Raw genomic sequence first — 24,448 nt, 5'->3', positions numbered from 1 at the left:
TAAACATGTACTTTATCTTTGTGTTCTGCATCATGATGGCAAATCTTAATCCTTAATTAAAAGCAGATAGATGACAAACAGAATAATCTGTGTTGTGCATGCTCTACCAAATATTTTACTGGAGAAAAACAATATGTATCAAGGACAAAGGTAAATAATTTGCTTGAATGCATTGTTTATAACCTGTCAACATATTAAGGGCCTCTCTCCTTCATGTTATTTAGAGTTTTTATTCTCCTTAGGCTGTGCTTCATCCTTGAACAGAGCAACTTAAAAGCTAAGAGTGTTTACAAGATGTGCGTAGGCAGTGTTTGGCTTTAATTTGGACAGGTGAGATGCATGGAAACCATCCAGCTCTTTCTGAGCACTGCACAAGGTACAGGCATTGTGGCAGCTTTCTTCTCCCTTTTCCTCACTTTCGGCTGCTTTGCCAGGTTTACCAAGCTTTGCAAGGTTGACTGGAGGTACTTTGATGTTTTCTTGTATTGCTCAGCGGTAAACAGCCAACTGGAACGATGCCCCAGCTAGAGAGTAGATTTGTAGAGTGGATGGTGATGTGTTTAGACACAATACAGCAATGCATCCAATGAAAATAACTGGATGTCAAACAAAGTCAAGCTAGTAAATCTCCTTCTTATCCTTGTATGTTTTCCTAGTGACTTAATGTCATCCTGTTTTTCCTTGATAGGTTTTGATACTAGCCTGGCCGAGTTTGACTAATCCAGGGCCTGACTTTTCAAAAAGGTTACCAGTTGAATTATGTTTCCTGAAATATTTTTCTGTTGCCTAATTCAGACTTTATTTTTTCCTGAATAAACTTGCACTCACGATGCATTCCCCTCAGACTCACTCATACAGCAAAATTCGCACCCATGTTATTCAATGACAAATGAGAACCTCCACACCATTTTAACACTGATCTTTTGAAGACCTTACAGAAATAAATTTGGAAAAAATGTAATACATAAACTTGAAAAAGGGAAAACTTAAACTTTCACAAAGAAAGCACTTAGGTGCCAGACCATGACTTTCACACTCCCTGAAATCTTTCACTTAGCTTGAGTTGAAAGAAGCCACATGCCTTCATTGACATGATGAAAACTGGGGTCATCCTTACAGGCATAGCAGAGTGACATGGGCCGTACTCTGCATCATATGGAGCTGCAGCTGACCCAGTCAACATAATACTGAGAACACTGTTATCTTTCATATTAATCATGTCTTAGAACAAAAACAATTTAAAATGCTGGTAGTTCATTGTGAAATACCAGACCCCTAACTGTGATCACTTTATTGGAATCAAGATTCCAAGACGTCTGATATCATCTTTAAAAAAACCTCCACTTCTCTCAGAGCCAAGCTGGTTAAAAAGATCCTCCAAGCCGGAAGGGTAGATCTGCATTGGGTTATCACTAAGTGTTTTGTAATTGGCTTTAAGATCCCTTATCAAGAAAAGGAAAGTCAGCAAGGCATCTATTTCTAACCTCTCGGGTAAACCTGCTGTGTGTGTGTGAATGTTTGTGTGCACTTTGTATGTGGTTGTGCTTTGGTATGTATGATTATGCATGTGTGCATGTGTGTGATTATGCATACATGTGTGAATATTAGGTAAAGGTGGGATCAACTTCAGTAACAACAACACATAGTGGAATTGTTATCACGTTGATTATCTGGGCTCTCTTCATAGAGTCATACAGCACAGAAACAGGTCCTTTGGCACACTACGACCATGCCAACCATTGTACCATCAATACAAATCATGAATAATGATGTCCCAAGGAGCTTGCAATCAATCAATGGTCCTGAATTTCCTTGTGTTCTGAGTGAGCGGGACAATAAATTCACCAAAGCCCAGGCCAAAAGAAGGAAATGGGCAGCTCGGCATGCAGAAGAGTATCGTGTGCCAACCTTGAGGGGTGAGCCAGCCTATTTTGTGTTGGCCCTTTATATGCCCCCTCTAGGGGAATACCAGGGGAGAAAAATTGCCGAAAGAAATTGGATGATTTCATTTTGTAAATAGCATTCCTGTGGTTCATTCAGTAAGCTTTAATTTTGAACATGTGTTACATGTCACCTATACTACATCAAGTAGCACTGGATATGTCAGCACAGGTTCACAGACTCAGTTTTCAGACCCTTGATCTGGAGTTAGTGTGATCTACACAACAGCACCTCAGAAGGACTTCAAGCTCTGTACCACTCCATCCCTGTTTAGTGATCACAGTTTTCATCATCATTTGATGGCAGATTCTCAATGGCAACAACATTAGCAAGTTCACAGATAATGTTTTGTAATAGGATTGGTCATGAGCATGTTATGGTAGATTAATTGAAAAATTAATTCCCCCAGCTTCCACCTAACATTCAGAGTAGGTGGGAAGAGCCTTGTCTATCACCATTTAAATAGATACACGCTTCGAAAGTAATGCATGGGACTCGTGTTTCATAGAACCATAGAACAATACAGCACAATACAGGCCCTTCGGCCACCATGTTGTGCTGACCTTTAAACCTCGCTTAAGACTATCTATCCCCTTCCTCCCACATATCCCCCTATTTTAAATTCCTCCATATGCTTATCTAACAATCTCTTGAACTTGACCAGTGTACCTGCCTCCACCACTACCCCAGGCAGCGCATTCCATGCACCAACCACTCTCTGGGTGAAAAACCTCCCTCTGATATCTCCCTTGAACCTCCCACCCATTACTTTAAAGCCATGCCCTCTTGTATTGAGCATTGGTGCCCTGGGAAAGAGGAGCTGGCTGTCTACTCTATCTATTCCTCTGAATATTTTGTACACCTCTATCATGTCTCCCCTCATCCTCCTTCTCTACAATGAGAACAGCCCTAGCTCCCTTAGTCTCTCCTCATAATCCATACTATCCAAACCAGGCAGCATCCTGGTAAATCTCCTCTACACCCTTTCCAACGCTTCCACGTCCTTCCTATAATGAAGCGACCAGAACCGGACACAGTACTCTAAGTGTGGTCTAACCAGAATTTTGTAGAGCTGCATCATTACCTCGCGGCTCTTAAACTCGATCCCTTGATTTATGAAAGCTAACATCCCATAAGTTTTCTTAACTACCTTACCCACCAGCAAGGCAACTTTCAGTGAACTGTGGATATGAACCCCTAGATCCCTCTACTCCTCCACACTACCCAGAATCCTGCCATTAACCTTGTACTCCACCTTGGAGTTTGTCCTTCCAAAGTGTACCACTTCATACTTCTCCAGATTGAACTCCATCTGCCACTTCTCAGCCTAGCTCTGCATCCAATCAATATCCCTCTGCAATCTCCTACAGTCCTCCACACTATCCACAACACCTCCAACCTTTGTGTCGTCTGCAGACTTGCTAACCCACCCTTCTACCCCCTCATCCAAGTCATTAATAAATATCACGAAAAGTAGAGGTCCCAGAACCAACCCTTGTGGGACACCACTAGTCACAGCCCTCCAATCTGAATGCACCCCCTCCACCACAACCCTCTGCTTTCTACAGGCAAGCCAATTCTGAATCCACTCGCCCAAGTGTCCCTGGATCCCACGCCCTCTGACCTTCTGAAGAAGCCTACCATGTGGAATCTTGTCAAACGCCTTACTAAAATCCATGTAGACCACATCTACTGCACTACCCTCATCAATCTTCCTGGTCACCTCCTCAAAGAACCCTATCAGGCTTGTGAGACATGATCTTCCCTTCACAAATCCATGCTGGCTGTCCCTAATCAGTCCATGATTCTCTAAACGCTCATAGATCCTATCTCTAAGAATCCTTTCCAACAGCTTGCCCACCACAGACGTAAGGCTCACCGGTCTGTAATTCCCTGTACTATCCCTACTACCTTTTTTGAATAAGGGGACAACATTCGCCACCCTCCAATCTTCCAGTACCATTCCCATGGCCAACGAGGACTCAAAGATCCTAGCCAACAGTTCAGCAATCTCCTCCCTCACCTCACGGAACAGCCTGGGGAATATCCCGTCAGGCCCCGTGGACTTATCTGTCCTAATATTTTCTCACAGCTCCAACACATCCTCTCTCTTGATATCTACATGCTCTAGAACATTAACCTTACCAACACTGTCCTCTGCGTCATCAAGGCCCCTCTACTTGGTGAATACTGAAGAGAAGTATTCATTGTGAACCTCACCCACTTCCACAGCTTCCAGGCACATCCTCCCACCTTTGTCTCTAATCGGTCCTACCTTTACTCTCATCATCCTTCTGCTCTTCACATATGTGAAAAAAGCCTTGGGATTTTCCTTAACCCTACTCGCCAAGGCCTTTTCATGTCCCTTTCTTGCTCTCCTCAGCCCCTTCTTAAGTTCCTTCCTTGCTACCTTATATTCCTCCTGAGCCCTTTCTGATCCTTGCTGCCTACACTTTATGTATGCTGCCTTCTTCCTCCTAACTAGTTGTTCCACCTCTCTTGGCACCCATGGTTCCTTCACCCTTCCACTCTTTCTCTGCCTCACCGGGACAAATTTATCCCTAACATCCTGCAAGAGATCCCTGAACAACGACCACATCTCCATAGTACATTTCCCTTCGAAAATGTCATCCCAATTTACACTCCCAAGTTCTGGCCTTATAGCCTCATAATTTGCCCTTCCCCAATTAAATATCTTCCTGTCCTCTTTGCTCCTATCCTTGTCCATGACAATGCTAAAGGTTAGGGAGCGGTGGTCACTGTCCCCCAATTGCTCACCCACCGAGAGATCTGTCACCCGACCTGGTTCATTACCTAATACTAGATCTAATATGGCATTCCCTCTAGTCGGTCTATCAACATACTGTGACAGGAATCCGTCCTGGACACACTTAACAAACTCTGCCCCATCTACACCTTTGGCACTAAGCAGGTGCCAATCAATATTTGGGAAGTTGAAGTCTTCCATGATAACAACCCTGTTATTCTTGCACCTTTCCAAAACCTGCCTCCCAATCTGCTCCTCAGTATCCCTGCTGCTACCAGTGGTAAATCCACCATTGTGAGGTTGTTACATGAACGAGGAAGGTCACACGTTTCTTATAGAGTTGTACAGCACAGAAATGGGCCCTTCTGTCACTACGTCCATGCCAACCATTTTACCCATCTACACTGATCCCATTTGCCCACATTAGGTCTGCATCCTTCTGTGCCTTGCCTATTCAAATCCCTGTAAATGCCTATTAAATGCAGTGATGATATCTGGTTCCACCATCTCTGGCAGTGCATAGTAGATATCAACCACTCTCTGTGTAAAACCTTTCCTCTCACACCTCCTTTAAAACTTCTCCTTCTCACCTTAAACCTATGCCCTCTTGTTTTTGACACCCTTACGATAGGAAAAAGATTCAGACTATCCACCAACAGCCTCCAGAAATCCTCAAAGACTGGGTCATTCATGGAAGGAATGTATTAGGTGGCCTCACCAGCCATCAGACAGGATGGGGTTGACAAAGTGACATACAACAGAAAGCCATATTTTTCACATGGTGGGGATAATTTAGAGGCGCCAGACAAACCATAAGAAAGAATGAGGCATCAAAGAAAGGACATCACAAATGTGTGAAGACTAACACAGAGCTATACAAGATGCAGATTACCAGATACTGGCAGATTGCCTGCTTTCTCATGCTGTCTAATGAAACTTTGGACAGACTATTCACTTCAAAATAATGCTAATTTGATCAAAACATTCCAACAGTTACATAAAGATTAAATGACAGCATCACCATCATTTGCCATCACCATTTTCAGCTCTGCATCATCCATGGGCAGAACTACCATTATAAAATCTCGATTAGTTTCCATGTTACTTGTGTTGAGTCACCTGGGGTACACTCCTAGTCAGCCATCTACCGCTAAGCCTTTGCTGGCAGTTTCTGGTTCCCAGTCTCTGTTTAACTTGTCTATGTATCTTCCTGTTTCATGGTGGAACAGGTGGTTTCACTCCCTAGATAGGAAACGACCTCCTAGTCCCCGGATTCACATCCAGCATGCCTCTCCAGAGGATGACAGGTACTGACTAATTCAAAGTGTACGTGAAGATTTATGTATAACAAAATGTGCTGGCTCATTTGGAACATTTAACTGTTTTTAGTTCAATTAGTGCTTTCCAGTACCAAATATAATTGACAATTCTAATCTTTTGCTTTGATCTATAGTAAATGACTTCCAGCTTACATCCTTTTTCCATGTTCCAGTCTACTACCTGTTGCTATAAAGAGGAGATTTCATCATCAAAACCTAGTATCAAAGTTACTCATCCTTTGCCTTTCTGGTATTGATATATTTCTGCTGATTGTTGAATTTAGATCACTTCCACAGCTTATACCACAGTGAAATTCAGTCCAAAAAGTGAAAAAAAAGACAAGTTTCTTTTGGAAAAGTTTGAATCTATAGAGCAAGAAATTCTTTCGCTTCTGAAAACATACACTAAACTAGCACTGTATGGAGGGCTGTGTCTGCTTGGTCTGGGTCCCTGGAAGCGTGGTTTTCAGACCCGAGCGTCAACTGTTTACAGCGTGTGGTGCTGTTTGTTTGGCTCTAGTCATTGCAGCAGTCCTGTCTGCAGTGAAGATGATCCAGTAATATGTGTTGTCACAGCTCCAGCTCGCCCATAGCACTGCTGAAGCCAGTACTCTAGGTGTAGTTGGATCACAGTCAGAAGGGAGAAGGAGTCAGGCACAATACCCTCCCCCAGTTGGCGGTGCTGATCTGGGAAACATGATGGAAGGGGTGGCAACTCAAGAATGTCTGTTGCCCCAGGAGCTCCTCCTCCGGCATAAGCAGGCGAAGCTTTGAAGAAAGACTAGCAACTGCAGTGAACCATGGCATCTCTAGGATCAGTGCAGAAAAGGGCGTGATGATCTCTGTGGTTGGGTCAAACTGGAGGGAATTCTGTCTTGTTCCAGATGCCTGGAGGAGAGGGCATCTGCATTTGTTGCTTTGCTGCAACTCAGCGAGGAGCAGGGTCATTAAGCCTGAAGCACTTATCCATTCTGCTCTTTCACATATTCCCTTACCCAACTCTTTCCTTTTTATCTGTGCATTAATGCTCTGTTCATAAACATCAGCTATTAAAGCTCTTCTCACCGGCCCCCTGCTCTCACTGCAGGTCATGCTGTAATGGAGGAGGTCCCACTTGCCCATCCACTTCTTCCTTTGCCTGGGGGAGCCCATTCATATATAGTGGACGGTTTGTTGTTGCAGGTCTGTTCGACCTGCAATCTCTTGTAAAGGAGAGTTTAGAGGTGTGATTCACATGATGAAATGTGGTAGAAGTGCTCTGCAACTCTGCCATTTGGCAGGTGGCAGCTCTCTAGAGGGCAAGCTTGCGCCTCAGTTTGCTTCAGAGGACTCAGATGAGGAATTCTATGGGCAAGACAATAGAAGATAGCTGATGCAATGCAAACCAGTGTGTCAGAGACCCTGTAAGAAATAGTAAGTACCATAGGGGAGGTTTTACTGCACTCTTCACACAGATTTGCCTAGAACCTAGACCATCCTCTCCATTTGGGAAATGGGATCAGCTCACTGCCAGCATTCACAGACCCAGTCACAGAGCAGTGAGTGCAGCAGAGCAGAGGTGGAGGCCTCCATTAACTCTGCGCTGGAATTGGGGAGCTCCAACTGCAGCCAGCCAATCCCTGCTCTCTGCCAAATATGTCCTGCTTGCTGCTGGCTGGGCACAGAGTGTGACTACCCAGGCTCTGGATCTCTGTGAGTCTGGAAGCAATGAACAGGCCTCCAGGGGATTGCAAAGCCATCACGGACCTGCTCAGAGATGTGCCAGTGGACCAAGAATATGTTGTCCCCTGAGGATTTGAACCTTTGTGCCCTACCACAGGAGCATCAGTAGTTCCTCACAGATGATCTTTAGTCACTTCAGACTGCTGTGCTGCTAGGCCAGTGCTGCCCCAGCTGGACCATCCTTCTCAGCCACCTGCTGCCTCCTTAACTCCAAGGGAGCAGCAGCACAGGGAGACCACAGCCTCCTATGTTCCAGTGAGAATTAACCCAGTCTATCCTATCCCTCTTCTCACTGCAGCCCTCCATTCCAGTCAACGTCCTGGTGAATCTCTTCTGCACTCTCTCATTTGTTACAACATCCTTCCAGTACTGTGGTGGCTTGAGATGTAAACGTTACTCCAAGTGCAGTCTAACCAATGTTTTATACAGCTGGAACATGACATCCCAACTTTTATACTCGGTGCCTTGGCTTATAAAGGCAAGCATACCAGTGCCTTCTTCACTATGCTATCCACCTGTGTCACTATTTCAGCAAGCCATGGGCTTGCACCTGAAGTCCTTCTGTGCATCAATGCTGCCATTTACTCCACATGTCCCATCAGCATTTGATTCCCCAAAGTGTATTACGTCACACTGTCGCCAAGGAAACTTCGGAATCATGTTCTCTTAAGAGTTTTTTAAGATATTTATTTATTAGTCACGTGTACATCGAAACACACAGTGAAATGCATCTTTTTGCATTACTGAGGATGTGCTGGGGGCAGCCCGCAAGTGTCGCCACTCTTCCAGCACCAACATAGCATGCCCACGGCTCCTAACCTGTATGTCTTTGGAATGTGGGAGGAAACCAGAGCACCCGGAGGAAACCCACGCAGACACAAGGGGAGATCATACAAACTCCTTACAGACAGTGGCTGGAATTGAACCCAGGTCACTGGCACTGTAATAGCGTTATGCTAACTACTACACTACCGTGGCGACCTACTCAGTTCAACTACTGCCCTTTCTCCCCACCCCCAACTTCCTCAGCAACTCTCCATCAGGGTTCATTTGTATGTCTGCCTTGCTTTCTCTTTAGGCTGTTCTTCCTTACTCCAGGTTTGCTGCAGGGCCCAGCAAGACCAGCACCCAGAGTGAATGGCTGCTTCACCTGGAGAGAGCATTTGAGGCCCTGGATGGGAGGAAGGGCAGAGACGAGAGGCAGTGGTGTGGAAGGTGACAACATCAGAACAGATATGATGGAGATACTGGAATAATGGAGTGGAGACATGCAGGAAGCACAGTGGGAGAAGGTGGAGCTGTGGCAGTCTGTGGGTTTGTTGTGGATATTGGTTGCTAATCTGTCCTCTGAAATGGTGAGAGGGAAGTGGTAGAAGGGATAAACTATGTGAACGCGATAACAGGCTGGAAAATAACACCAAAGGTGCAAAGCTGATAGATTGAGATAATCAAGTACGAAAATCAGTTCATTATACGTTTCAAATGCAGATTTAAATTATAAAAACAATAGTTCTGACCGACTGTAAGCTTACACAGAATGTTTAACCAATTTGAAATATCTTCGTAATTGTAGAGAAAATAAGAGGTAATTGGATTAGGGAGTAGATAGCGGGGAAGAGAGGGCAAACGCAAGACATGACTGTTTTAAATGGCTGACATTTGGAGAGAAGACATAGATTCAATTTCTGATGCTTGCTTTATGGTTACCCAGAGTGAATTCTAATGTTCCAAGCCACTAAAACTCAGGTAGGTGGGGGGTGGTGGGGAAGGATGGATGGCTCTGGCGGTAGCAGGAAACTAGATAGTTTAAACAGAATATGTGTTAGTGGTTTTTTTAACACAGTCTTAATGTATCTCAGGCTTCGAGGCCAATTAGTTTGGGGAGGCATTGGGGAGGTTGAGAAGACTGGCTTCCAGTAACGTCGTTCACAGGAGCACTGCGAACGTGAAACTTAATGCATTGTGATGGGTGTGCACAGCACCACAAGCTCAGAATATGATATGAAGTTGGCCAGGGTTTCTCCCAGGTCCAGTGACCCCTCACCCTGGGAACTTAATATCCTCTGGTGCAGGGTACAAGAAGCTGGTCAGAAGTGTTCATTGGGTTGGCCTGGGGACTGTCACAGCTGTGTGAAGCTCCCCACTCCTGGAGTCATTGCCCCACATGGTTTAAAGACGTGTCAAATCAAGAAAAGTGAGCACAAGAGCCTACCACAGTCTGCTTTTAGCTGTACTCCAGCATATTACAAGTTAACACAGGTGCACCCATCCCTCTCTATCTCTGCATTTCCTCACCTCCCTGGCTGGCGCTGGCATTCAACTTCATCTTTATGCAGTGTCTTGCCTCGTCTTAATAGTCACCCTCAGCAAACATTCCCCATCTAATCTATCCATCCATTCAGCACACACCACCACTCTCAGTGATGACTTTCCTCTGTCAGAAATGTAATGTTTTCTCTGTCGGATGTAATGGCCATTTAGCCTTTGGAAACAAAGAGATGGGGACCTTGCACCTGTTTTAAAACTGAATTCAATCTCATCCAGCCACATTGAATCCAATAGTCACTCAAGTGGAACTGAAGTAAGCAATGAATGGAGAATGATAATGTGCTTAATGTTGACCTGAAGGCTGACTAGGCCTTTCTGGATGTAAGTGTAGATTGCTCCATTTGATGAGGAGTTGTGAATGGAATTGAACATTGCTGGACATGCAAGATATCATGCTGAATGTTACATCGACACAGGGCATTCATCAGGAGAGATCACTGATGCTCACACTTTGTTGGGCTCAGTAAGAAGGATAGTTTGGTGACTTGCATATCACAAGTGAGCAAGAGCAGATAGGCGAGGCAGGAGCAAAAGTGGGAAGACTATATCAGAGCACACAGGACTCTCTGAACTCTGCTTAGTTGGATGCCAATGCTGCACCTATAAAGAAAATGGAGGAACCTGCTTTGGGCTAGAAAGACATGATGACACTGTCCTATGCAATGTGACTTTGCTCAGGGAAGAGGGAGGCCACCACCATGAAACACCAAGTGTAACAATCACAAAAGTTCTTGTAGTCCCTGGTTAAGCACTTGCACACAGTGTGCTTATTGGAGGTCAATCATTTCAACTGCAGGACGTGACTGCAGGAGCTCCTTAGGGCAGTGTTGCAGGCCCAACCATCTTCAGCTGCTTCATCAATGACTTTTGATCCATCAAAAGGTCAGTAGTGGGTATGTTTGCTAATGATTGCACAATGTTCAATTCCTTTCACAACTCCTCATCAAATGGGACAATCTATGCCCACATGCAGCATGGCCTAGTCAGCCTTCAGGCTCAAGCTGAAGGGTGGCACGGTATGGCCAGGCAATAGCTATTTCCAACAATGGTGTCTAACCATCTATCCTTAACAATCAACTTCTTGAGAGAGGCCATTCATCAGAAACTTAACTGGACCAGCCACATCAATTCAGTGGTAATAAAAGCAGATTGGATGCTGAGTATCCTGTGACAAATGACTCACTTCCAAACACTCAAGGTCTTTCCACCATCTACAAAGCAGGAACATGACTGAATAATTTTCCATTTGCCTGGGTGTGTGCAGCTCCAGCAACACTCAAGAAGCTCGACAGTATCTAGGACAAGGCTTGATTGCCATTCCTTCCTCTACCCTGAACATTCATTCCCTCCACCTCTTGTGCACAATGGTTGTGCAGCTGCCATGTGACCAGGCAACTTTGCAATGTGCACCACTCCTTCTGCTTTACCTACTGCACCTCCTTTGACACCTTATCGAGAAAGGCGCTGCTCTCAGTTTGTGCATCCGGATCTGCTTTGCTGAGGATTGTGAAGTGCAACATATCCACCATTTTGGAGGGATACCCCACATTGCTGACCAATGCCACGCAGATTGCCATATGTCTCTTCCATTCTGAAGATCCTAGCCCTAACGGACACCTTGTGATTTGGCAAGGCACCTAGAGTGCATTTTCAGCAGACTGACAGGTGGCCTTATGTTCATTAAATGGCATTGGTTGTAATAATCCTAGGCCTCACTGGTTGGACACCTAGCAAGTAGAATCAGCCATGTTACAAAATGGACTGTTGTCTTCAAGTAGTGGCTGATGAGCTGGTGAGTCAGCTTTCAGTTGGACAGACTGCCACACAGGACAAAGGCCACATGGCAGCTGCCCACCAGTCTTGCATAGATCTTGCAGTGGTTACTTGCCAGCTTGTTGGAGTGGTAGCTCTGTTGGCAGTGGACAGTCTGAGTAATCAGCAGGGGCATCACCTATCACATCGGTGTGGTTGAGGACAGATCTGTGGCAGAGCTGGTGTAATCGATGCTGTAGACACCCTTACTAGGGGAAACTTCCTCTCAGCACCGACCCAGTCAATCCCCTCAGAATCTTAAATGTTTCAATTGGATCACCTTCAGTAAGATCATCTTTCTAAACTCCATTGAGTATTGACCCAACCTTTTCTTCCTATGTCACTCCCTTCATCCCAAGAATCAACCTAGTGAACCTTCTCTGTACCACATCTAGTGCATGTCCGTAAACATACAAACCAAGCCTGTATACAGCATTCCGGCTGCAGTCTCACCAGCACCATTAAGGTGTATCCAAACCCTCATACTTTTATATTCCACTCTCCTTGAAATGAAGGCTGACATTCCATGAGCCTTTCTAATTACTTGCTGTACCTGCATGTAAGAGAACTCCATCCATCCTGACCCTTTTGCATCATAAAATTTTGTAGTCTCATTCTATTGTTCCAAAGCAGATAACCTCATATTTTCCCACTCATATTTCATCTGTTAACTTCTTGCCCACTTACTTTAACCTATCTATACCACTTTACAGACTCTTTGTCCTCCTCAGTTCTTGCTAATCCACCTATCTCTGTATCATCAACAAATTCGGCTACAATATAGTCTATCCATTCATCCGTGTCATTAATATGGATTAAAAATACCTGAGGCTGCAATACTGATCCCTGAGACACCCAACTAGTTACTGATTGCCAGTCTGAAAATGACCCATTTATCACAACCCTCTATTTTCTATTTGAGCTACCCTGTTGGTTACATGCTTCAGAGCTTGAACAGATTTGTGGGACACCATTTCCCTTTCATAAAATGATGTTGACTCAGCTTGATTGTCATGGAATCATGCAATACAAAATCAGGTCCTTCAGCCCAGCAAGGCCATAACAACCATCCAACACCCATTTTACACTTATATACACTAATCCTGTTTTATTCTCTTTGGGATATGGGAGGAAATCAGAGCATCCAGAGGAAATCCATGCAGTCACAGGAAGAATGTGCAAATTTCACACACAGACAGGACTGAAGGTTAGGATTGAACCCAGGCCACTTGAGCTGTGAAGCAGCAGCTGAATTAACTGCACCACTGTGTTGTTTAAAACTATTTTCATTTTCTAATCAACCTGCTATTACTTCCTTTAAACTGGATTCCAGTGTTTTCCCAATGGCCGATGTTAGGCCAACTGGCCTATTGTTTCCTGCTTCTCTCCCTCTTTTCTTCAATTACATTAACAAAACGATGTTACATTTGCAGTTTTCCAATCCTCTGTAACCTCTCAGAATCCAGAGATTTTTTTTGTAGTTTACAGCCAAAGCACCCACTATCCCTGCTGCCACTTCCTTTAGCAGTGTAGGATGCAGGGCATCAGCTCCATGGGTTAACTTCCATTAGTTTGTTTTACTTCCATTAGTTTGCCCACTCCATTTTCTGTACTGATAGAGTTTGTTCTTTCCTCCCTCCCTCCCTCCCTATAGCCCCTTGATTATGTTATTCTTCAGATGATTCTAGTGTCTTCTACCATGAAGTCAAATCCAAAATAATCATTTTGCCTTTTCTCTATTTCCCATTAGTAGCCCTCAGTCTCGTCCTCTAAGGGAGCAATGTTTACTTTAGCTGTTCTCTTCCCTTGCAGTGTACTGTCTTCTCTATATTATTTGCCAGTTTACCATCATACTCTATATTCTCCCACTTCATAATTATTTTTGGTCATCCTTTGCTGGTTTGTAAAGATTTCTCAACCCTTTGCTACCACTGACCTTCACAAAACATTCCGTGTTTTAGTTTGATACCATCCATTACTAATTTAGTTAGCTGCAGATGGTGCATCCTTCTCAAAGAAAACATTGTGTTCTCATAGCACACATCTAGATGTTTCTCGTTTAGTTAAGATGAAGGCCATTGGACTACATACACACTGCTGTGAGTAGTATAGTACAATACGTGGTTGACAAACACAAAATTGTATTGTATGTGAAACATGTAGCTAGTGTGGGCATCAAATACCAAAACAACCAGAGGATTGAAAACTCCTCAGCATTACGGATCCCAGTGCTACCTGAGCTACTCCCAGGGTTTGTCAGGATGTTGGAGTCCATCATACGAAACTAGGCAGCGAAAACTGAAAACAGTGCACAAGATGTTAGTGAGGGAGTGCAGATTACAGGTTCAGTACTGTGGAAACTGGGCAGTGAATACTATCAAAATCTCATCTATCAACAAACTGGTGCCATTCAATTAATTTTGTCTTCTAATTTATTGGTATTTTAAATCTCTCAGATCTAGGCAGAGGGATCCCAAAAACTAACTTGTCCTTTTCTTCTTCTCAAGTGCTTTTGTGATGACTGTTATTCTATTTTATCGCACATTCTCATTAAAGCGACTCTCACTTTAACTGCTACTGATCCCATTATTAAATGATGGTTTAGAAAAGCTGCAAAATGGCTAAATTATTTTATTTCTGACTGGTGTAGTGTGGAGCTATGGAGACCAAGGTGGTGTGGGTTATTCCCTAACCTGTGTTGAAATTGTTGAGTTACCATTTTGGCGGCGCAGTTATCACAAGTAGGAACTGGGAAGCCCTCTGCTCCTGATTATTATCTGAGAGCCAGTAGTGGTATGTGTGAACATGTGAAAAGCAGCTGGGCTTCCCTTTGATGCCTTTCATGAGTAAATAATCTGCCAGTGCACATAATTGGGCTTTCCTAGATTATCCTGTACAATGCGCAGCAAGGTACTTCAGCAGAAAAAAAAAATGAAGGACCAACACATTTCAAGCCTGAAATTGAACCTTTGGCACTGCTATCATGGCAAAGACCAAGAAACACATACCAATGAAAAGAAAGTTCCAGATCATATCTCATTAATTACTATTCCAACTGGTACCACTGAACTGCACATAAAATGTTGAAATAATCACTACTTATCCCTTTCAGAAAAAGTGTATAATTTAAATTTTAATAGGTTTACAATAAATATGATTGGTGTGGAAGTCGTTAATTACCTCATTCTCATCATTGCCAAGCAGCGCTAGGGGAATAGAGATTTTTCACGATTGCCTATGCGCAGGAAATGTGATAATGAATGCCATAATTTTATGTAATCTAGTGCAATGTGCTCATTAAATCTAACACTAGTTCCATATGAATCCAAAAGTTCTATGTTAAAAGAAATAACCAGTTCTGTGTTCCTAAAAGAGCATGAATTGATGCTAAGCTGACTACAACAGTGTTGTAAGAAACCATGATCCCACCCATCAGATATCACTGAACATGCTCTTAACATTCTAAGAACATACTTTTTACTGTGGACTTCATTTGATCTCTTCAAGAAATTGTCTTCTTGCGTTAGAAGTGAAATTAATAATTGTTCCAGCTATAATTTAAGGATGGACCTATTTGTCATTTCAACAATGATGCTGAAGTTATTTGCTTAAATAATTCAAATTAATTTCTTTTGAAGCTGAGTTTGCAGTGTTTTGCTACGGCCCAAATATAGAGTCATAAAGTTATGCAGCACAGAAACAGGCCATTGGGCCCAACTCGTCCATGGCGACCAAGGACTAGTCCCATTTGCCTGCATTTGGCCCATATCCTTCTAAACCTTGGCTAACCATGTACCTGTCGAATTGACTTTTAAACATTGTCATTTTACCTGCCTCTACCATTTCCTCTGGCAGCTTGTTCCATATAGCTACCACTCTTTGTATGAAAAACTTGCCTCTCAGGTCTCCTTTAAATCTTTCCCCTCTCACCTTAAACCCGTGCACTCTAGTTGTAGACTCCATACCCTAGGAAAAAGACTGACAAAGTACCTCATGATTCTAGAAGGTCACCCATCAGTCTCCTGGGGATAAGAGCCCCAGCCCATCCAGTCACTCATCGTAACTGAAGCCCTCCAGTCCCAGCAACATCTTTGTGAATCTTGACATGAAATGTGTTATCTCATTTTTATTAGTCATCATGATGAAGTATGACCAAAGTGTTTTTGATATTTCTACTGTGGTGCTATTCTGTCCTAATATTTACATATTATATGTCTGTGTAGATATTTGTCTTGCAAATAAGATTTGAACTTTTGTCACTTTCAAACTTTATAAACTTTCACTAGAAGGAGGTTAAAAAGTATATCAAAATAATTGACTCTCAGGCTTCTTTTCTCTTTCTGCAGCTGTGTCTTCACTGCCTGATAGAAGGTGGAGTGATCTGTAATGCTTAGGATGCTCAGATGATCATCCCTAGAATTAATGTAGAGGAGTACTTAGCTAATTACAAAGTTATTCACTGCAGGAAACCTTAAAAACCTTGAAGTGATCTTTTATGTATTTGTTGGAATAACATTTTTGTTCAGAGCTGTAGGAAAAAACTGTTGGGAAATCTTGGAGAAACTAATTTTTACAACACGATTTGCATTACTATATCAGATTTAATTGAAGGTGGGTCTTCACTTGGGCAGAGCAGATTTCCTGTCCATTATGGAAGTAAGCAAGGTTTATTCAATAAACACCAACTGATCCGGTCACTGGGTGATGGTCATGGGATGAATATAGAACCAATGGGGAGACATTGAGGAAGTACGACAGTCAAAACCTCTTCTCACTTTCAATCTTCCACGAACCGGTTTGACCCATTTTGCTACATTAAAGCTGCTATTGATTCTGAAGAGTAATACCACAGATGCTGGAGCAGTTTTAACCCTACCCATCTGCTGAATATTGAGTTGGCTTTGGGGTATCACTTCCTGACACGCCACATCCTCTCCACCTTATACAGGGCTCAAGTCAGGAGTATCATGGAATATTCTCCACTTGGATGACCGCAACATTAATGACTGCAACCCATCCACCACTCTAAATATTTGTTCCCTCCACTGATTTCTCACTTCTATCTACCAGTTCAATGTTTGCTTTACTGAGCAGGCAAACTGCTCCCCCTCACGCACGCACGCACGCACGCACACACACACACACACAGAGCAAACTGTAAGAATCCTCTGTAAGTAGAGTTATATTACTGGAGCTTAACATCTCTCCTAACCTGAGATCCTTGGGTGTAAAGTGTAGTGGATCTCCCAAATTACCACCCTTGTGCAACAGAGCCACTGCCAAAAGAGACCATAGCAGCAAATCTAGTGTTTTATTTCTTGTGGGATAGAAATGAAGCCCCTGTAAAGGAAGCTCAGGACTTCTCCTGCCCATCACCCACCCACTGGCTCTAGTGCTTTAACAAACTGGTTAGGCCACAAAGTGAATATGCCTATAAAACCAGATTCACATAGCCATGGCCAATTGATTTTGTACCCCATTAAAGTTACTACTTAAAGGATCAAGATTTCATTCTGCGGTTTGGACTGCCGGGTTATTTTTCCCCTTCTCCTTCAGTGGTCCCATGAGGCCAGTTTCCCTTGCTATCACCTGGCATCAACATCCTATTACATGCTGTGGCAACAAAGGCAGATCAAACACTGGGCATCCTGTCATCTGATACCCTAAGTGCTACCCACCATATACAAGACACAAGTCAAGAATGTTATAGAACACACTCATTGCCTGGGTGACCAATTCTGAAGAATTTCAACACTACCAAGACAAAGCAACCAACTTGATTGGCACCCCATCAACATTCATTTCCTCCACCACCAGCATACAGTGGCTGTAGAGTATACCATTTTCAAAATGCACTGCAGCAATCCACGCTAGCTATTCTGACAGCACCTTCCAAACACCAAGAATGTCAAGGGCAGCAGGAGCTTTAGGATACTACCATCTGCAGGTTTCCCTCCACATTGCACACTGTCCTGATTTGGAAATATAACACTGTTCCTTCAACTTCACTGGGTCTAAATCTTGCACCTTCACCGTCACATGGCTTCATCGAGGGCATAACCCATCTGACCAATTTGATTGAATCCTTTGAAGAGGTTACAAAGAATATCAAAGTGGACAGGGTAGCAGATGTGATTTACTTGGACTTTATCAGGGCCTTTTTCAAGGTCCCACATGGGAGACTGGTCCAAAAGGTTTAGCGTCTGTGGGATCCAGGGAAAGTTGGCTAACTGAATCCAAACTTGGCTTGGCAGTAGGAGACAGAGGGTGATGGTAGAGCTGTTTTTGCAATTGGATGCCTGTGATGAATGGTGTCCCACAAGGATCAGCCCTGGGAGCACTTGCTACATGTAATATATGTGGATGTAGGAGGCATGGTGAGTAAGTTTGCAAATAACACGAAGATTGGCGGAGTTGTCAATAGTGTGAAAGGTAGTTCAGCCAAGAGGGATATCGATATGTTGGTGAAATGAGTTGAAAATGGCAGATGGATTTTAATCCAGACAAATATGAGGTGATGCATTCTGGGAATACAGGCAAACCCCGCATTACGGCTGAGTTGCATTCCGAGAAAACAGTCCGTATCGCAATTTTCCATAGCGCAAAAATGCATCATCTGCATATGCATCAAGAAATGAGAGTTGAAAATATATAAATTTTGTTTTTATTTATTTACTTTCTTTTACATAAATTCTGTGAGAGTGAAATTTATTCCCTATCGTAAATTTTTGGGTAATGATTTGTGAATTCTGTAAGGGTGAATTTCCATTACTAAATGGCCATAACTGGGGGAAGGGGTGAGGCTAGGACATATACAGTGAATGGTAGGATCTTAGGGATATTGATGAAAAGTGTACAGGTCCATTGATCCTTGAAGGTGGCAATGCAGGTAGATAACATTGTTAGGAGGGCATATGGGAAACCGCCTTTCATTGGATGGAGATATTGAATACAGAAGCTAGAGGTTGTGCTCCAACTTTCTAAAACCTTGGTCAAACCTCAGCTGAAGCCTTGCATGCAGTTCTGGTCACCATGCTTCTAAGAAATATGTGATGGCGCTGGAGATGTTGCAAAGGAGATTCACCAGCATATTGTTTGGGATAGAGCAGTTCAGTTCTGAGGAGAGACTGGAGAAGCTGGGTCAGTTCTCTCTGGAGCGGGGGAAGTTAAGGGGGGGGCACTATTGAGACATAAAATTATGAGGGATATATTCAGGGTAGTCTGCAGGAAACTTTTCCCCATATCAGAGATAGATAAAACTAGAGGACCCAGATTTAGGGTAAGGGGGGAAGAGATTTAGAGGGGATATGAGGGGGGCCCTCTTCACCCAGACAGTGGTAAGTACTTGGAATGCACTGCCTGAGAGAGTGGTTGAAGCTGGGTCACTGATGGCATTTAAGGAGTTTCTCGATGAGCACTTGAATCAATAAGGGATAGAAGGCTATGGACACAAGGAGATGGGATTAACACAGAAGGTGCCCACTGGTCATCGTGGACAAGTTAGACTGAGTGGCCTGTTTCCATGCTGTACAATTCTATGGCTCTATTTTATGAGTGCTGCAGTTCACAGAGGTGGCTCACCAGCACTTGATCAGGCGTATTTGGGGATGGGCAATAAATGCTGACCTTGCTGATGATGCCCTTATCCCGCGGATGAATAAAAGGTTTAAGTTCTTAATGCTGACACTAACCTGATGTTTGTTAAATCATTGTGAGCCATGGATTGTGCAGAGCCATTGATTGAGCTGCTTAATACACTACTTGGCAACTTTACATCACAGGTCTATGATTTCACTCCTCTCAACCACACTCCTATCATGTGTTTGATGAGACATGTGTCTCACCAGAGATACCACTCTCATCTCAGCCATAATTAAACTAATTCGTATACTGGGTTTGGGTCTCACTAGGACATACATGTGGTGGCACTTTGGAACATATTGTAGTGTGGGATTAGAGGTCAGAGGACATTTTTAACTAAGGCAGTCTCTCCCTGCTGCAAGCATTTTATCCCCATTTGTCAACAGGAGGCTTAGTGGTGAAAGAACCCCACCTGGTCACTCTTCATCTTCAGAAATATTAACAGTTTTGGTCATATACATTTTAAAAGATCAGTGCATAGAAAATGGGTCATGTGATGCTGTGATTTTAAAGCATAATGCAATTGAATTTTGATGTTTGCCTTGAGAATTCTTGGTACACAGTTGTGTTAATTATTAAGTCACCTTGTTTTACATTTTTACCCCATTCATTTGTAGCAAAGAGATTTCTATCAACTATTACCAACTCCTGTATGAAAAGCAGTTCTTGAATTGTGTTCCTAGTTGCTTTCAGTTGATTACAATCAACAAGTTTGAGATTATTATGGGGCATATTCAAGGAGTGCAGTAAGTGTTGATCTTGAGCCAGATCTTCAAATTCTCGACTGCATAAATTCCTATTCATTAAGGTTGCATAGTTCACTAGGTGTACTGAGCTTCAGCTGAAACTTCTGATGCAACCTCCCATTATGGAATCCTTCAGACTTAATGGTTTTCCTGGCAGTTCAATGTTATATATAGATATATGAGAAATATTAGTCAATGAATATTATTCAATGAATAAAGTTATGGTTTATCAGAATGATGTTTTGTATATTTAGTAAACCTGGCAATGTATCTGAGTCCTGAGTTATTGAGCCAGACCCTGCTCATCTGTGGCAGGCATTTACACAGATAATTACTCATTACATCCTGTTTGCAAGTCAGCTCACTGCTGACTTCCACATCTGCATGTTGCAGCACTGAAGTCCAAGGTGAGCTGACCTCTGACCTTCCACTCTGTCCTGGACTCAGACAGAGTCCAAGGGTAGAGCTCAGACTTCCTGTGCTGAGGGGGTCAGAGGCAGTTTTCCAGGGTTGGCTGACGTAAGTAACACAATCCCACTCATTTGAATGGGGTTGTCAAGTTTGCTTGAAAAGGTAAGTGAGGGTATGTATTTATTTACGTATGTTTTTACCATTTCTAGCAGCTTAAGTTATTTTGGTTCAATTTAAATGCTTTTTAAATGTCTCTGATTATCAGAGCCATTTATCCGATCTGAGACATTTTAAAAAGAAATCAAAGTACGTTTACAGAGATAAGCTGTCAAAGGACATCAGGGGAAGCTGAGACTGTCCCCGGGCCTCATTGTTGCTTTGCAGGACTGTCACCATAATTTGGTTATAATTTGACTCAATTATTCTAATTCCAACAGACTTGGGTTTTTTTCATACAAAAGCCAAATAGTACAGATTCAGAAAACTGAAATAAAAACAAAAAAAATTAGAAATACCCATAGCAACAAAGGAACAGTGACAAGCTATTTAGCTTATCAAGTGTCTTCCTGAGTAAACTGATCTGCAGCCTAGCTACACATTCCCATAATCCCTTTACTGATAACAATTCGATTTCTGATTTAAAATTAACAATTGACCTAGCATCAGATGGCATGCTCTCGATTGAATTCCACAAAGCAGTTCTCAAGAAAGACAAGATCTTGAGCTACAGGTCTGGGGAAAATATTGATGAGACCTTAGTATTATATGGATTTCTGATGGCAAAAAGCTAGCACAAAAATTGCTCAGAGTGGCTTGAGTTTCATAGACTAACCAAATAAAATATCCAATGGATTCATATTCAGAAAACAAGAGACACCCAAACAAAGTGCAACTAGAATTGAAGTTTTGCTCAGAAATAAAGGTTTTGAGGTTTTTCAAAGAGGGAGGTGTAGAAAAAGGGAATGAACTAATTTGATGTTACTTGAACAAAAATTGGGGGAAAGGTGGGAATGTTCTATAAGGTAATGATAGTGTCAGACTCAGGAAGAGAAAAGTGAAAATCAGAATAGTAATGTTTGCTCTATTTTCACAGAGTGCACCAACAAGGAAGCCTGGTGCAGTCACCATCAACAGCAACACCATTGTCCGGGCGGAGGGGAAGGCAGCTCCCACAGGTCCCTGTTAAAAGCTCGGGTGTAGAGCAAGGTATCAAATTATAACTACCATTATGCTACATTTGTGTTACTGTGGTCTTGCAATGAACCTTGTTTCAAGTACCAGTGCAAAGGAACATTTAAGTAGCAGATAAAATCAAACCATGCTGTGCTTCCATAAGCTAAGATCCTAGAAATTATACATTTGTACTCCTAAACCTCTAAACTTTTAGTTACAGTCTTAATGGGTCTTCTGGACCCTTTAGGTCTGTAATATCAGTTTAGACACATGTGGCTTTGAGGATCCCCAAAAGGATCTTGAATGAACTTTATTGATGTTAACAGCATACAAAAATGTGTGTGATGATTTGACTATGTTACAAAACGGGTCAATACTTCTTGGAAATGACGTGGCCCCTGGCACATTTCTGATGCACGGTATTATTGGCCAGCAATTTGGAGAGAACAACAAAGTGATAATTTGTAAATTTCCAAAAGTTACTGTTGGTTCATGTCATTAATGTCATTTATATATTTGCTTGATGTCTTACCCATAAGCTTACCCATCTTTCAGTTTTCCAGATTTACACATTGATTGCCCATCAAATTTGGCACTTTAAGTTAGGTGTCATGGTTAAAATTCTTCTGTTAGTGTAATCATTCTTAATGTAATACCAACCGCCCTCTCTGGCCCAGGAAGGGAACAGAATAAACTTTTGAGTCTCACGACAGATCTCTTACAATATTTTGGTGAATCTGTACTGTACTCCTTTCAAAGCCAGTATTTCTCCTTTCTAAGGAGCCTTACTTAGAATAACTCAGTACTCCAGATGTGGTTTAATGAGGCCTTTATATAATCAAAGCAAAGTCCCATTTTTATAGGAGATAAACAGTAATATTACAATGAAAGGAAGCTGTGAGTAAAGTACCTTTGACAATAATTATTACGACAGCAAGTTGTATTTGAGTTGAAATTTAATACTTAAACAAAATATCCTGCTGGTCTTTACAGGGGTGTTAGGGAATTGAATGCAGAAGCTAAAGGAAGATCAGGAAGAGTTTGGTTAAGATGTTTGCTTGTAAGGACAAGAGAGGTTTAGGAATTGAATTCCAGATCCTGAGACCCACACTGCTGTAGAAGTGTCTGGCAGTAGTAGGGCAAAAGGTATAGGACAAAGTATTTTGGCATCAGAGTGTAGTCATAAGGAAAAATTAAGCCATGGCAGAGCCACAACAGAAAAACTAAAATTTTAAACTTGATATGTAAGTTATTGTTAATGAGTGAGTGAAACTCAAGTAGGACAATTAATAGTAGAGGAAAGAAACCCCTGATCATCTTTCCCCTTCAGGATAATTTTAGAAGAGCACATGGTTCTGGCAAGAAGGAGTGAGACTTATCAGAGTGTGATATGATTGAACCAGAATTGAGTCATGTGTTTCAGTTTTACAGCTGGTCCATCAAAGGTTGTATCCCTTGGAGATGAGGGAGCAGCAGCATGACCATTGCTAAAGATTGAAAAGGATGGCATCGGTCGATATTTTTCCAGGAACAAAGGAATTATGGATGGAAAAGATGCACTGTTTTAGCAATCAACTGTTGGAGATCAAGTTTTGCATCATTGGAAAGCTTTAAAGTGTTGCTCCTTATATCCAGGAAGAAGTGAAAAGAATAATGGACTCAAAGCACATGGTGGCAAAAACCACTATAAACTCGGAAGAGAGCTAGCATAAAGACAAATGTGCAAAATTTTATTTTGATGCAGTTATGTAGAAAGAAGGCCAAGATAATACAGCAGGTTTTGAGTGAAAGGACTTCTGGAAAGCATTCAACAAACCCATGGAATTGTGGGAGTAATGATGGTATTGGTGTGGAGTTAGTTCAGTAACAGGAAGCAACAAAGTAAGGTTGTATTTATATTTGTCAGACTCGAAGTTTGCTGCCATGTATTTTGAGTAAATTGTTCTTTACAATTCTTGTTAACAACTCCACTTGGATATAGGAGGCAACATTTTAAAGCTTTCCAGTGATATAAAACTTGGTGATGTAATAGGTAGCAGTGAGGATTGTTCTAGATTTCAGAAGGATATTGAGTTGCTACTTTAGGAGCAGCAATATGGAAAAATAGTAGCTAATACTTGGGAAGATTTTGAGAGACGTCTGTTTGAGAGGCGTATACCTACAGATAGTTAAAACAGTATGTGGTTTAGATGGGTTAGGGGCACTGAATATAGAAACAGAGGGATTATGTGGTAGTTACTGCTTAGACCTTACCTCACCTGGGTGCTGAGGACATTCTAATGACCACACTTCAAACAGATAGGAAGGCCTGGAGCAAAGATATGGAGCGGGATTCCTAGGCTTGTTTCCAGGGACACAGAACTTTAATGATGAAGGGAGGATAAAAAAGTTGGCACTATTTTCCTTGGAACCAAGAAGTATCTAAGTTGATGCCACGGAGATTTTTGAAATGATGAGAGAATTTGAAAGAGGAAAGATTCACAAATAGACAAGATTTCCTTAAGTTAAAGTCTCTGAATGAGGGAAGGTTGATTACAATAGCATGAGCGAAAGTAGAGTCACAAGACTGCAGGTGTTGTAACCTGGTG

General features: G+C 42.4%; 1 protein-coding gene across 18 annotated transcripts in view; it reads left to right on the top strand.

The window, feature by feature from the left end:
* LOC127575471 (regulating synaptic membrane exocytosis protein 1-like) overlaps positions 1-24,448 on the top strand; it is a 587,418-nt gene that overhangs the window by 457,820 nt on the left and 105,150 nt on the right. For 12 of the 18 annotated variants that reach the window (XM_052025399.1, XM_052025392.1, XM_052025387.1 and 9 more), the window contains 2 exons: positions 5,938-6,015; positions 21,781-21,893. In XM_052025399.1, coding sequence (XP_051881359.1) covers positions 5,938-6,015; positions 21,781-21,893 — 191 coding nt within the window. The remainder of the gene's footprint in view (positions 1-5,937; positions 6,016-21,780; positions 21,894-24,448) is intronic. The other 6 variants (XM_052025396.1, XM_052025393.1, XM_052025389.1 and 3 more) reach the window with 1 other exon arrangement.

Source organism: Pristis pectinata, chromosome 10, assembly GCF_009764475.1.
Source record: "Pristis pectinata isolate sPriPec2 chromosome 10, sPriPec2.1.pri, whole genome shotgun sequence".
In the NCBI taxonomy this organism is placed as follows: Eukaryota; Metazoa; Chordata; class Chondrichthyes; order Rhinopristiformes; family Pristidae; genus Pristis; species Pristis pectinata.
The sequence above is the reverse complement of the archived record's forward strand: the minus strand, read 5'-3'. Positions and strand labels throughout refer to the sequence as shown.